The sequence below is a fragment of the Camelus dromedarius genome, chromosome 16, assembly GCF_036321535.1.
Source record: "Camelus dromedarius isolate mCamDro1 chromosome 16, mCamDro1.pat, whole genome shotgun sequence".
Taxonomy (NCBI): Eukaryota; Metazoa; Chordata; class Mammalia; order Artiodactyla; family Camelidae; genus Camelus; species Camelus dromedarius.
This window is the reverse complement of record NC_087451.1, coordinates 54,955,898-54,970,733: the sequence shown is the minus strand read 5'-3', so window position 1 is coordinate 54,970,733 and position 14,836 is coordinate 54,955,898. Positions and strand designations below refer to the sequence as shown.

Sequence of the window (14,836 nt, the reverse complement as noted above, 5' to 3'; positions counted from 1 at the left end):
TCAATAGTTGAATAGATAATGGAGATGCAGCATATATATATATATATATATATATGTGTGTATGTGTGTGTGTGTGTGTGTGTATGTATATGTGCATGTATATATATATGTGTGTATATATGGAGTGGAATACAACTCACCCATAGAAAAGAAGGCTATTTTGCCATTTGCAGCCCCTCATTCACTTTTTTTTTTCATTTCAAAAACCAGAATTTTATAACTGCCAGAGACATTTCCATTACATCAAAACCAACAAAATACCTAGACATAAATTTAACCAAGGAGTTTACCTATACTTTGAAAACTGAAATGACACAAAGAAATGGAAAGATTTCTTGTGCTCTTGGATTGGAAGAATCAACACTATCAAAATGGCCACACTACCCAAAGAAGTCCACAGATCCAATGCAACCTCCATCAAAATACGTCAACATTCCTCACAGAGCTAGAACAAACAGTTCTAAAATTTACAAGGAACCACAAAAGACCCCGAACAGCGAAAGCAATCTTTTGTAGGTCTCTTTTCTTCTCTTCTTTTTGTTCTCTTTTCTTATGGTTTGATGACTAGAGAACGTCCTTTAACATTTGTTGTAAAGCTGGTTTGGTGGTGCTGAAGTCTTTTAGCTTTTGTTTATCTGTGAAGCTTTTGATTCCTCCATCAAGTCTGAAAGCCTTGCTGGTTAGAGTATTCTTGGTTGTAAGTTTCCCCCTTGCATCACTTTAAATATATCTTGCCACTCCCTTCTGTCCTGTAGAGTTTCTGCTGAAAAATCAGCTGATAATCTTAAGGGAGTTCCCTTATGTTATTTGTTGCTTTTCTCTTGCTAATTTTAATATTTTCTCCTTATTATTGCTCCAGAAATTTTCTCAGGTTCTTTCTCTCTCTCTTCTCTTTCTGGGACCCCTGTAATGCAAATATTAGAGTGCTTCATGTTGTCCCAGAGTTCTCTTAAACTATTCTCATTCCTTTTTATTCTTTTTTCTTTTTTCTGTTCTGAAGTAGTGATTTCCATTAATCTGTCTTCTAGCTCACTGATCCATTCTTCTGCCTCATTTAGTCTATTCTCGGTTCCTTCTAGTGTATTGTTCATTTCAATCATTTTATTCTTCAACTCTGTTAGGGTGTGCTTTATATTTTACAACTCTTTGCTAAAAACTTCACTCTGTGCATCTATACTCCTCTTGAGTTCTCTGAACATCTTGGCCATCATTACTTTAAACTCTTTCTCAGGTAAATTACCTATCTCCTCATCATGTATTTCTTCTGGGGTTTTATCTTGTGCCTTGGCCTGGGAGATATCACTTTGCTTCCTCATATCATCTATCTTTCTATGTGTTTGTGGATTCCTTCCACAGGCTTTGGGATTATTGTTTTCTTATTTCTAGTATCTGCCCCTGGTGGATGAGGCTGGACTAGAGGTTTATGCAAGTTTCCTGGCAGAAGGAGCCAGTGCCTGCCCACTGCTGGGTGAAGCTTGGTCCTGGACCTCTGGTGGGTGGGGCTGTGTCTAGAGGCCTTTGTGGCTTAGGAAGTCTACTGATGAGTGTGGCTGTGTTCCCACCCTGTATGTTGTTTGGCCTGAGGCTTCCCTGCAGGCTGTTAGGTGGGGCTGCGTCTTGGTGCTAATGATCCAATCAAGATGTCAACCTCCAGGAAAGCTCATGTGGATTAACACTCCCGGAATGTCTTCCACCAGCTTTTATGTCCCTTGAGTGAGCCACAGCTGTCCCCCATGTCCCCAGGAGGCCCTCCAAATCCAGCAGGCAGGTCTGGCCCAGGTTCCTATGAAATCACTGCCTCTGCCTTTGGACCTGGTGCACGTGAGTTTCCGTGTATGCTTCTCAAGCAAATGGAGTCTCCGTTTCCCCCACACCCGTGAGGCTCCCAGAGCCAAGCCCCTCTGGCCTTCAAAACCGATGTCCTGGGATCTCCTTCTATTCCCAGTGCCAGGACCCAAGCTGGGGAGCCTGACGTGGGGCTTAGAGTTCTCACTTCTGTGGGAGGGCCTTTGCGACTTAACAAATCTTCAGCTTGTGGGTCGCCCACCCAGGTGGCATGGGGCCCAGTTATATCGTGAGCACACCTCTCCTACCGTCCTGCTGTGGTTCCCTCTTTATGTTTCCAGTTTCCCAAGATCTTTTTTTCTAGGTTCCAGTCTTTTTTCAAGGGTTGTTTAGTATTCAGCTGTGGTTTCATTGTAGTCACAAGGAGAGGCAAGCTCGTCGTGGTCCTACCACTCCGCCATCTTGACCGGTACTCCCACTAATTGAAGTTCAAGTTTTTAATTTTGATCAAAAGTCCAATTTATCTGTTTTTCTCTGGTTGGTTGTACTTTTGGTGTCATATCTAAGAAGGCTTTGCCCAACCCAAGATGATGAAGGTTTACTCCCACATTTTCTTCTGAGAAAAACTATTTGAGTTTTAGCTCTTACATTTAGTTTTATAATAAATTTTGAGTTAATTCTTATGAATGGTATGAGGAAAAGATTTGTTCTTAAGTCTGCTCAGTTCTCTCCCACATTCCACTCCCATTCTGTCCACACATTTTCTTTGCTTAATGCAGACCCAGAACCTCCTTTCCCTGCCTTTTCCTCTTGCCCTGCTACTTTCAAAGTCTTTAGTAAATAGTCCCACCTTAGTGAAGCCTTTGGATGAGTTTGTCCTTCAGCACACCTTCCCACCTCACAGAGAACAACTGGGACTCAAATGGGAGAAGAAAAACCAAGGTGTAAAAAGGAGGAATAAACCCAGGGGTGGATTTGGTGGCATCTCTGGCTCTCTGTTCTTGCCCTTTTCCTTTTTGGAGTTTCAGATTTTGCTTCAACCTCCTTGGTCTTGGGAACGTGTTTCCCAACACGTCATGTTTTCTGATGGTAACAAATGATTGCCAGTGGTGCCAGCCTGTGGCCGAGACACCCATAGAACCCTGGGACAGGTCAGGAAGCCTGCAAGCCCAGCCACACCCCCTGGGTAGCAATTCCTATGAAGGTCACACAGGGAAGTGAGGGATTCTGGAATCAGAAGTTCATCAGACTAGAACTAGTGACTAATTTTCATGTCCCATGGGATCAGCATAGAGTGAACTCTCTGTTCCTAAGTTGTTTCTCACTCAGCTTGTTTAGCCTCCTCATTATTTATGCTGATGGCTCACGGAGTTAATCGTGTGGATCATCCAAAAACCACTTGCATGACGTGACATTAAAACAGTTTACCATCTTAATATGTTCTGTTTATCATGATACTCAAATGAGTTTGCATTCCACAAGTACATTTCTGCTGAAGATGAAAGAGGTTGGCCCAGAAATGTGCTAGATAGTGAAAAAGGAAATCACATCTTCCTGAAACATTGCTTTAGTCACGACCTTTCATGCTTCAAAGCTTTTAGTTATTCTCTTTTGTCTACCAAATAAAGTTTATTCTTCTCTCCCTGGCGTTTAAGACTCTTTACATACTGGTTATAGCCTCAATAGCTAACCTTAATCTTCTTTCCCATCCTCCAGACCGTGAACTTTTGGCATGGTCACACCAGCTTTCCTGTCATTTTTTTCTCTTTATCCTAGTGTTAGCCATCCTTTAGCCCCCTTTTTCTGTCCATCAGTCTTTCCATCCAAGATTTATTGTCCAACTACTATGTGCCAGCCATTGTGCTAGGGACATAAACATGGGTAAGACAGTCTCTTCCTTCTAGGGGCTCACAGTCTAGTGGTGAAATCAAACATGTAAACAGATAATTACCGAAGTGAATAGATATTTAGGATATAAAGATGCACAGAGGAATGAGCAACTGGTTTAACCTGGAGAAGACAGGGAAGGTGTCACAGAAGTGTCATTTAGCCAGATCTTGGATGATTCTCTTAAATTCATCCCTTCTTCTGAGCTTGCTGCTATAGTCCCTCACCTGAACTATTATGATGGCCCCATAAATGGTCTTGATGCTTCTTATCTTTGCCCTATCCAATCCTTACTTGATTTTGATCCCAGAATTATCTTTCTATATCACTCATCTAATCATGTGAATTCCCAGACTTAAACTTGAGAGGGCTTCCTATTGTCTACATAGTCAAGTCCAAATTTATCATATAGTGGATAAACCTAAATTCAAATCCAGGCTGTGTCCCTTAGTATAGTGTTGAAGTAGTAATTTTTCTCTCTGAGCTTCATTTTTCTTTTCTATAAAAGGAGTATAACATTTCCCTTGCAGGTTATTAGGATAGAGGAAAGGAAGGGAAAACATTACTTTAGTGAGGTAGCTGTCCATAAGAAGGATTGCACAGCACAGTATAAAGAGTCCAGGTTTTGGCACCAGATAGGCTTGGGAGCAAGTCCTGACTCTGCACATATTGTCTGTGTGACCTTGAGCAAGGTACCCTGAACCTCTTTTGCAAAATCAGATTAATAATACTTTATGTGACTATTAAATATTAGAAATAATAGCACAAATAGAACAAAAATATTTATGTGCTAGATATATGATATATAATAATATAAAGCACTGACCACTTACAGACATTCAATAAACAGAAGCAGCTGTTGCTTATTGATACTGAAAATATGCTAGGTTGTTCACCAGTCTTTCCTGTACTGTCTCCCACCACTCCCTGGCACCTCTCTCTTACCCTGCCACTCCCGGCCTCCCCCGACTGTACCTAAAATGGGCAGTATACTTCTACAACTCTGAGGCTTGTTTCACAGCTGGGATTCCCTTCCTTTTGGGTTTTTTGGGGCTTTTTTGTCTGTTTGTTTTTGATTTTTGTTTTTTTGAGAACTGCCATCCTAGGCCTTTCTCCCATGGACTTCTCTGTAGCTTCCTCTAGCAATCAACCCTCCCACTCCCAGGCAGAATCGGTCATTTCTTAATCTGCTTTTCCATCTCCCTTTAGTCATAGCTATAGCACTCATCACATTGTATTTGTTATTTGTTGTCTGTCTTCCCAGCTAAGCAGAGACCATATATTTTCACTTTTGTATCCCCAGCTTCTGGCACAGTACTGGCACATAATGGACCCTCAGTCCATTGAGTAGAAGTTAACTGAATAGAAATTTGGCAGAGTCTGAGCCAGATCGGGAAAGACCTTAAATGCCAGGCTAAGGAGTTAAAACTTGACCCTGAGGTTGGTGAGGAGCCATGGAAGATTTTTGAGCAGAGATGTAACATGATCTTGTTGTAAGTTCTTCCAGTGTCAAGTGCTCTTGGCAATACCAGGAGGGGCATTAAGGTGCCCTGTTTCTACCCTGGTATGTGAGGGCTGGGACTCTGACTCTGACCGTGTTAACCTCACCCTCCTCTGAACCTCTTCCGTTCTGTTCTCAGTCCCTCTGTTCGCACTTACTTAAATGCTCCTTGACTTCAAGTGTTGCTGTATCATTGGTTTGTCTCATCTCCCTGTTAAGAGGGTAAGCCCTCCATTTGTGTGTGTACAGTACGCACATTTTCCTTGCTGTACGCCCCCTTCTCCTGAACGTGAAATGAAGCATGTAGTAGGTCTTTCAGTAAGTGCTTGTTCAACTGAAATTGAATAGAACTCTCTGGGGATATAAAATTTAGCACAACTGAAAAAAAAAATAGTCCAGCTAATCCCTGGAGTGAATCATCTACATGTGGCCCAGTGGAAATGAGGGTGATTCTCTGTAGTTCAGATGTATGGATTGTTCACCGATATATTATCCATTAGAAATTTTCTGCTATTGGGATCTATAGTCAAGAATAGAGGTGAATTGAGAACTAAAAACTGATTAACTTACAAGTATTCAAACTATGTTGCACTAAGAGTTACATAGAGAATTAATGACTGGAGCATTCCTGAATAGCTCGGTTTTTTGTTTGTTTGTTTGTTTGTTTTGTTTTTTGGAGGAAGGTAATTAGATTTTTATTTATTTATTGAAATGGGCGTACTGAGGAATTGAACCCAGAACCTCGCGCATGCCAAGCACGCACTCTACCACTAAGCTATGCCCTCCCCTGCTGAGTAGCTCTTGTTAGAATAATCATCTTGGCTAAGAGGCAGTTGACCCCTTATAAGCAAGCGTTTTAGTCTTTCCTATTTCTCCTGGTAACAAGCACAGGTTTTGGATTTTAGAATAACCGAGAACCAATCAGTAGCAGATACTAGAACATTTTGGTATAAAACAGAATTGCGTAAGAGCCATGAATTCTTAACTTCTTTAACTCTCAGAGTCAAGCTTAATATGCCAGGAAAAAGGCAATGGGACAGCTACCATGAATTGTTTCTATTGGCAGAAAAACAAGGAAGTGGAACGGTTTCCTCTGCACACACTTAACAAGCAGGTGCTTTTGTGAGCACCCCCTGGAATGGGAACTGGCAGGGCTTTTTTTGTGTGGCTGTTTATTAGCCAGATGTATATACTCATGTCATCATCACCCTAAACAACATATAGAACATTTCTGTCACCCTAGAATCACACCTCATGTTCTTTACAGTCAACCCCCACCCCCCCCCAACCCAACCCAGGCGGCCTCTTATTGGATTTCTCTCACTGTAGATTCTAGAATTTCATGTAAATGGAATTATATATATAAGATGTACTTTCATGTCTATGCCAGTCACTTTCTGCCAGCAGTTTATTGAGTCTCTGCCACATTGTCAACCTACACTACTACCTCACGGCCCCCTCCCCATACACATGCACTCCTCCGCCTTCCTTAACTTCCCCATGAGTAAATTGGGTTTTTCACCAACTCTAGGAAGGTGTGGGTCCCAAGCCCATTTACTGCATTAACTTGAACTTCCTCCATCCTCTGACATTTCTAAATAAAACAGGTTTGGAACATGAAAGAGGCAGCAAATTAAATGCTATTTCCCCCCCATTTATGCCCCTAGAGGAGCCCTAATGACAAGATTATTCCCTCACTGCCACATGGGGCCTCATTGAGATAATAGGATTTGCAAGGAAACTATCTGGGAGACACAAGGCTGCTCCCCCTGCCCCCTATCCATTAAGTCAGGACTGAGGTTTCCTCTGTAAATCCTGAATGCATTAGTGGCATCTGGGTGAGGGTCAAATGTCAGATACTCTGCTGTGATGGGGGAGGACATCTGTGGCTAATTAGACCACTAATTGGCTAAACTGGGGATGGGGAAGGGCAGGCACTGCCCTCAGCTCTGCACCAATGGGAAGCCAGTTCCCTGTCCAGCCTCCAGCTCCCTGAAGGGGGATGAAAGACAATGAGAAGGTTTGTTTGCTGCAGAGGCAAGGCACTCTACCCCATCTCCCCCAGTTCAGCATAAGGCAGGATGTGGCTTTAGGAACTGGCCCTGCTTTAATCAGGAGAGTAAGAGGGAGCCAGTGACCAGATATCTACCTCTTCTGGCTCACTTTAGATTAATCCTTTGCTTTGGAGATAAGAGTTACACACCCACATAAACCCATCCTTTTTCCCTGCCTTGGGCTGACTTCTCTTTTTTAAAATGTATTTGTTTATTTAATTTGTTTATTTTTATTGAAGTTTAGTTGATTTACAATATTGAAATTTAGTTGATTTACAATTACAGTTTAGTTGTGTTAGTTTCTGGTGTATAGCATAGTGATTCACACACATATATATATTCTTTTTCATCATAGGTTATTACAGGCTATTGAATATAGCTCCTTGTGCCATACAGTAGGACCTTGTTGTTTATCTATTTTATATATAGTAGTTTGTATCTGCTAATCGCAAACTCCTAATTTATGCCCCCCCCTTCCCCTTTGGTAACCATAAGTTTGTTTTCTACGTCTGAGTCTGTTTCTATTTTGTAAATAAGTTCATTTGTATCATTTTTTAGATTTCACATATAAGTGATACCATATGATAGTTGTCTTTGACTTATTTCACTTAATATGATAATCTCTAGGTCCATCCATGTTGCTTTATTTCTATATATATTTATGTAGATATATATATACACAATATATAGATAGATATAAATATATAGATATAGATAAATAAATATATATAGAGATATATTCTTTATCTAATCATCTGTCAGTGGACATTTAGGTTGCTTCCATGCCTTGGCTATTGTGAATAGTGCTGCTGTGAACATTGGGGTGCATGTATCTTTTCAAATTAGAGTTTTCCCCAGATATATGCCTGGGCTGATTTCTTGAGTGACCCTGTTTGAAGATGTTTAGAGGCCTCAATTAACACTCACATAGGTTGAATGGCATTTATTTATTGATCCACTTATTACTGCATTTGGAATACACTTAAATAGTGCCTGCCATATGCAAATTGTGGTGCTAAGAACCCTGGAGCTTCCAGAGATCAGTTAGAGGATCTTTGCTTACAAAGATCAGTGCTATGATCTTGCTTAGCTTATAATCGAGCAGGCTCGTGTAGGTTATAAGCATTAACTACTATATGAGGGGGGCTATGAGATGGCAAAAGATGGATACAAACAATGTTTCAGGAATTCCAAGATGGGAAACGTTTGTGGTTTAGAGAATCATGGAAAGCGTCATAGAGGAGGTGCCTTTTGAGCTGAACCTTATCAGGTGGGGAGAATTTCAATAGGTAGAGATGAGGTTGGAAACTTATTTGAGGAAAAGAACAAAAGTAAACATGAGGAGGGATTCCGTGGACATGTTTTTGGTGAGATGGTAGCATCCATGTTGTAGCATATTGTCTCTCTGAGGCAGGTGGCTTCCTGGCTGAGAACCTCACTTTCTCCTTGCTTTGCAGATCAATGAGCTGAGCAATGTCCCTGTCCCTGTCATGCTAATGCCAGATGACTTCAAAGCATACAGCAAGATCAAGGTGGACAATCATCTCTTCAATAAGTAAGTTGCCTACTGAGTGGGCACAGGTATTGTGGGCAATTCTCTCCCTTAAAGCAGAGAGCTTCTGAAACCTCTCCATGGTGGGGGCCAAGCCAGCACCTGGCAGGGTGTGAAGCGACACCTGGATCACAGCTGAAAAACCGGCTGGGAAAATGCATTCATTATATGCCTCTCCCCCTTGTGTTGTCCTGTCAACTCAGTCCTTTATCAGCCTACCTCCAGTGTCCCTCAGAGCACGTGGCTTGGCCCAGGGTGATTCATCTAGGGCCAGTTTAGGTAAAAGTGAGCTGCTTGGGAGTGGAGGTATCCAGTGTGAGGCTGACAGCAGTTGCCCTATCTTGATCTTAGTCTGAGGCAAGAAGCTGCCAGGCATGTTCTGGGGCCTGGGATGCAGCCAAGCTCCTTTATTTCCAGCTAGTGTGTGAACAACAGACTGAGCGTGGTGCCCAAGGGCGCTATCCAAAATCATTCTTCCCATTTTTGTTCACTGTGGCTTCTTGGATTAACATTGGTGTCTAAAGTTTGTCACAGGCTTTGACGGAGCACCCGTCTGACTGGCACAGTTCGGGGCCTGCTCTAAGCCCTCTAGGGACCTAGCTTTTTCATCCTTTGATGGGTCACCCCAGTAACTATTTGCTGCTCACACTCTCTTCCTTTCAACATTTGAATCTTGGTTCCACTCTCCATTGTCCCACAGTCCCCACCACCTCACCGGCTGGGCTCTGTCACCCTACCATTCCCAGACTGTTAGCCTGAAGGAGAAGCTTGATTTGAAAACATCCTTTAGTGGCCTCTCTCTGCCATAGTAAGTAATAACAACATCGTATTCTAGAAGCCGCCTGTCTTCAGAGCTGCTGCTTGCAAAGTGGCACCTGTAGAAAAGAAAAGCTCTCCTGTGTTTTTTCCCTGTTCTCTCACTACTACTCACTTCTAACACCAAATGTGTGGGTTTTCCATACATCAAGCAGTTTTGTAGGACACCAGCTAAGTGTCTTACAATTCAATTCAGTTTTGACTCTGTTTACCAATTTAGCATCACGTATCACAGGTTAAGGGCTGAGTCTCACAAGACTGCCCCCCTCCACTTTCAGATACTGATCTCAAGTCCAGATTGTCACCTATGCTTCTGACCAACTTAGTATAGATTGGAGGTTCCCTTGACCCTCCCTCTTGGGCTCGACTAATTTGTTCAAGTGGCTCACAGAACTCAGGAAAACAGTTTACTTACTAGATTGCCGGTTTATTATAAAAAGATGCAACTCAGAAACAGCCAGATGGAGAGAGGCAATAGGGCATGGTATGTGGGAAGGGGCGGGTAGCTTCCATACCCTCTCCAGGCACCACCCGCCCCAGACCTCCACGTGTTCACCAACCTGGAACCTCCTGAACCCTATCCATTTGGATTTTTATGAGGGCTTCATTTTATGACAGCATGATTGACTAAGTCAGTGGCCATTGGTGATTGATTCAACCTCCAGCCCCTCTCCTCTCCCTGGAAGTCAGGGGGATGGGACTGAAAGCTCCGACCCTCTCGTCCTGGTTGGTTTGCCTGGCAAAGAGCACTCAACCTTAGAGGTTTTCCAAGTCACCTCATTAACATAAATTCAGGTATACTTGAAAGGAGCTTTGAAACATTGAAAGACACCTTTACTGCTCTCATCACTTAGGAAATTCCAAAGATTTTAGGAGCTCTGTACCAGAAACAGGAACCAAGACTACATATATATTTGTTATTATATCCAATATCACACCACCTAAGGAAGGAGGGGCAGCCCTAGGCTCTGAGGCAGGAAGTGGGGTTGTTTTGTGCCAGAGGGCAGAGCTCTGGAAGTGGACATTGTACCAGAGTCTTGACATCTTGGCCTAAAGCGGACATCCAGTATTTTTTTTGTTTTCTTCTTTCTTGATTCCTTTTGTCCTTTCAACAACTGTTTGCATCCTAGTTCTCAGACTGCAGTGCTATTTACTAGAAGACGGGGGTACATAGGCAGACCAGGCCCCTGCCTTCCTAAGAAGCCACTGCTTTTTATTTCCTTGAAGTCCACCATCCTAGAATAGTCAGAGGGACACAATCCCTTTTTTCCCCCAGTGTTACTGAGATATAATTGACATACAGCACTTTATAAGTTTAAAGTATACAGCATAATGACTTGACTTACATAAATCATGATATGATTACTACAGTAAGTTTAGTGAACATTCATCGTGTCACATAGATATAAAATTAAAGAAATAAAGTTTTTTCCTTGTGATGACAACAGAGGGACATAATTCTTTTTTTCTTTTTTTCTTAAAAAATTCTTTATTGCTAAAAAATTAAAACCATCTTCTGACCCTTCAGTGAGTCATAATCTTTTTGCTGGTGGAGGGTTTGAAATATTGTGAGAGTTACCAAAATGTGACACAGAGACACAAAGTGAGCAAATGCTGTTGGACAGAGGGCCATGTTTCTGAAAGGGAGTTCCCAAGCAGGATGACTGTTGTCAAGGTGGAGGATTTGGAGGAGGCATCCCTTCAAGGTGATTCTCTTCTGTCCTTGGAGTCTGTGGATTGACTAAAGAGTGGGGAGGGTGAAGATTGGTGCCAGAAGCCAGCGAACAAGAGTTCGTGGAAAGATGGGATCCCAGTTAGTTGACTGAGGACCTCTTCAATCTAAAGCACCCTCCCCTTCCATCCCAGTGGAAACCAAGGGCAGGGCTTCCTGGGTGTAACCATCTTCAGGGTGTTTTGATAGGAACATCCCCAGAGGAGAGGGACCCTTTGATGAGAAAGGCCTTTCCCTTCAGCAGTCACACTGACATTAGCCTCACAGCAGCTGCTCCTGTGCAGCCACCCACCTGTGGCTGCTACAGCACTTGGGAAGTGGGGCCGACACTCAGTCTCACTTCTTTGCAGGTAAGGTTTTTTCCCTTTAAAATCTTGTTGAAAGATAGCATACACTCAGAAAAAGTACACAGATCATAAGAATAGAGCTAGATTAATTTTTACAGTGTACACAAGGATTGTGAAGTTTTTAAACCTTATCATGCTTAGAATCCCTGGAGTGTTTGTTAAAAATGCAGTTTTCCATTCAACAAAGCTGTATTGAGCACTCAGTGTGCCAGGCACTGTATAAGGCGCTGGTGCTTCCTTGGTGCCCTGGAGGAGCATATAGTCTGGAGGGGAAATAAACATGAAATACATGATTTCAGAACAATAGGAGAGATTTACAATACAGCAGGTAATTCTGATGTTCACCCTGGGTCAAAAACCCCTCTAGAAAGGAAGTTACAGAAGGGGATAGCACCCAGGGCAGTTTCCACATTCTTCTTGTACGCCATGAAGCAGGTGGATTTGGAGCTAATGTTTGACCAAAAAAAGGGTAAACTTTGTGTAAATAATACCTCAAAAAATCTGAATTAAACAAACAAACAAAAAAATATAGATTTCCGGACGTAACCTTCAGAGTTTTGCGGGCTTAGCAACTTACATTTTAAGTACTGCAGATTGTTCAGATCCAGACGACCTGCGGACCACACTTTGAGAAGTCCTGTTGTATGAATTAAATGAGCAAGAGGTTTATAAAAACATGTCTCTGCTTTTCCCTAGAGAGAACCTCCCCAGTCGCTTTAAGTTTAAGGAGTACTGCCCCATGGTGTTTAGAAACCTTCGGGAGAGATTTGCGATCGATGATCAGGATTACCAGGTATGGGTTGTCTTTGCGAAATCGGAGGGGTTAGGGAATGGAGGGGAGGTCAGGAAGTCACAGGACAAGTAGAGGAAAAACATGTGTACCATTCTTGTGCTCATCTTCCTGTCACGTCTCACTCCAGCCCAGGCAGCCTTTTCCCCAGTGTTGGTGGGCTTTTGGAGGGGTGAGGGCCTTAGAAGTGCTTCTGATGGTGCCTCACAGGGTCCGGCTCCTTTCCCAGGGAGCAAGAGCAGTGGGAGGGAGAGGGGTCTACAGAAGCTGCTTCATTTCAGTCTGACATCCCCAGTCTGGGCTGAAGAACCCTTCTCCTCTGTAGTTTGACTTAAAAGAGAGAGAATTATTGCCAGTGGGAGATGAGGCTTCTTAAAGCAGATAACACAAATTAGAAAAGGCAGACTTCAAGGGTCGTGTAACCTCTTGCCAGCTCTGAGTGCCGTCTCCTAAATTTGTCCCCTGTCCTGACATTGAGAGTGGGGGCTAAGCACTGCAGGGCAACTGCTCCCTTCGGGGGCAATCATGTGAGAGAGGCCTTTGGCCTGTTGGGAGGAATCAATCCCAATATCAGGGACGTTAAAGTCTGACTCATAGTCTGTGGCTTCTATTACTTCTCCCTCTCACACCTTTCTTGGATTTCTTTCCCTGGCCTAGTGGTGAAGGCGGGAGAATTTTCCACTTTCCTTGTGTAACAGTAAGAAATATAGCTGATTTTCTGTTGTATGTGGGGGAAAAAAGGAGTGTACAGCCTAGGGAAATGTAAAATGGATGCCCACATCTTGCAAAATACTGTAATTCCTCCCACCCCTTCCCAGGAAGTCTTTCACAGAGTAGTTCACGAGAAGCAGAATGGGCCCCCGGTGAGTCCATCCCCTCTGTCCTCCACTCTGGAGGACCTACTGAGGAGGAGGGGGAGGGAACATGAGAGGAGGAAGAGATGCCAGGGACTTGAACAGTCAGGAATGGCTGTATCTAAGAGGTGCTGGGAGGTCCTCCAGCCCCTCCTGTTGGGACCAACCCTGAACTAAATCATGACCTGATCAGAGCATGAGGTTTTCTGAAAACTTCGTGCCATTATTGCAACCTCAGTTTGCTCGAGTGTCTTCCTTCCACTGTGGCTCTTTCCTTTCCCCTTGGCCATCTAACCACATCCTCTCAGTGTCAGCATGTTTTCTCTAATAGCCTTGTGGGCAAATGATTGTGCTCAAGACTGCAATGGGGCCGGGAGGATGGTGTTCGGGGAGGGGGCTCTGTGCTCTTAGACTCCCAGTGATTTAGAGAGTCAGGAAACGCTGCCTGGAAATGAGGCAGGGATAGAACCATACTTGTCAGTCCTCTCTGCCTTCTGACCTCCTGAAGGTCTTTTCCCGGCAGCTGCCTGGTGAACACAGCCCTTTGGTTGACTCATACCTTCCCTACTCCCTCCCCCTTAAGGCTTCCCCTTGCCTTCTAGTCCTAATGGGAGTGGGGCCTCGAGGAGGAGCCGAGATAGAACTAGAAAAGCTCCCCAGATCTGCCTCAGAGCTCTGCAAAGACAGGCAGGAGTCTGAGGTGAGGGGAAGGCGAGGGCAGAGGTGTTGGGCAGAGCAGTGAGGACCAACTTCCTGCTTTGAGAAGCATCAGGGTACATACAGGAAATAAAGAGGACTGTGTCCATTCCTTCTTTGTGCTAGACTTCTTTTCTTTGTTACTCGAAGACACTGGGGAAGTCATCTCTTGTCTGCCTGCTTGTGTTCTAGGTGAGGACACTCAGGAGTGGAGAAGTTTAGTGGCTCACCCAAGGTCATATTACATGTGAGCATCAGGATAAGAAGCCAGGCCCCTACCATCCGAGGCTGAGTTTTAGTTTATAGAGTAGCTCTCTGGGATCAGAGTGAAAGGAAATGGTTCACAGTCAGTCCTCTAGCCATCCCAGTCAAGGATTAGGAGCAGGTGGTAAGGAACAACTCTTGTCTCTCTTGAGGAAGATTTTTGGGAGAGATGTGAACTTTCATTAGAAAAGAGGTGGGGTAAGGTCCCATCATTCTTAGTGTTGTTGGCTTTAGAACAGTCTGGCCCATGAGAGAAGACTCAGTAAAAGTCAGAGTCCTTGTTCCCCTCCCAAGGCCAGCCCGCTTTTGTCTCGGTCCCTCAGAATTCAGTGACGCGCAGTGCCCCCATCAACAGCGACAGCCAGGGCCGATGTGGCACACGTTTCCTCACCACCTATGACCGGCGCTTCGTGATCAAGACTGTGTCAAGTGAGGATGTGGCTGAGATGCACAACATCTTAAAGAAATACCACCAGGTATGGTGAGTCCTGAGCCTGGACAGCAGAGGATGGGCTGGAGGAGGGAGAAAAGAGAGGTCCTTGGGGAGGGCTCTGTCCT

At 43.8% G+C, this 14,836-nt stretch overlaps 1 protein-coding gene across 1 annotated transcript in view; it reads left to right on the top strand.

The window, feature by feature from the left end:
• PIP4K2B (phosphatidylinositol-5-phosphate 4-kinase type 2 beta) overlaps window positions 1-14,836 on the top strand; it is a 35,372-nt gene that overhangs the window by 6,003 nt on the left and 14,533 nt on the right. Inside the window, exons 2-4 of the mRNA XM_010991847.3 lie at window positions 8,685-8,782; window positions 12,371-12,467; window positions 14,602-14,754. Coding sequence (XP_010990149.1) covers window positions 8,685-8,782; window positions 12,371-12,467; window positions 14,602-14,754 — 348 coding nt within the window. The remainder of the gene's footprint in view (window positions 1-8,684; window positions 8,783-12,370; window positions 12,468-14,601; window positions 14,755-14,836) is intronic.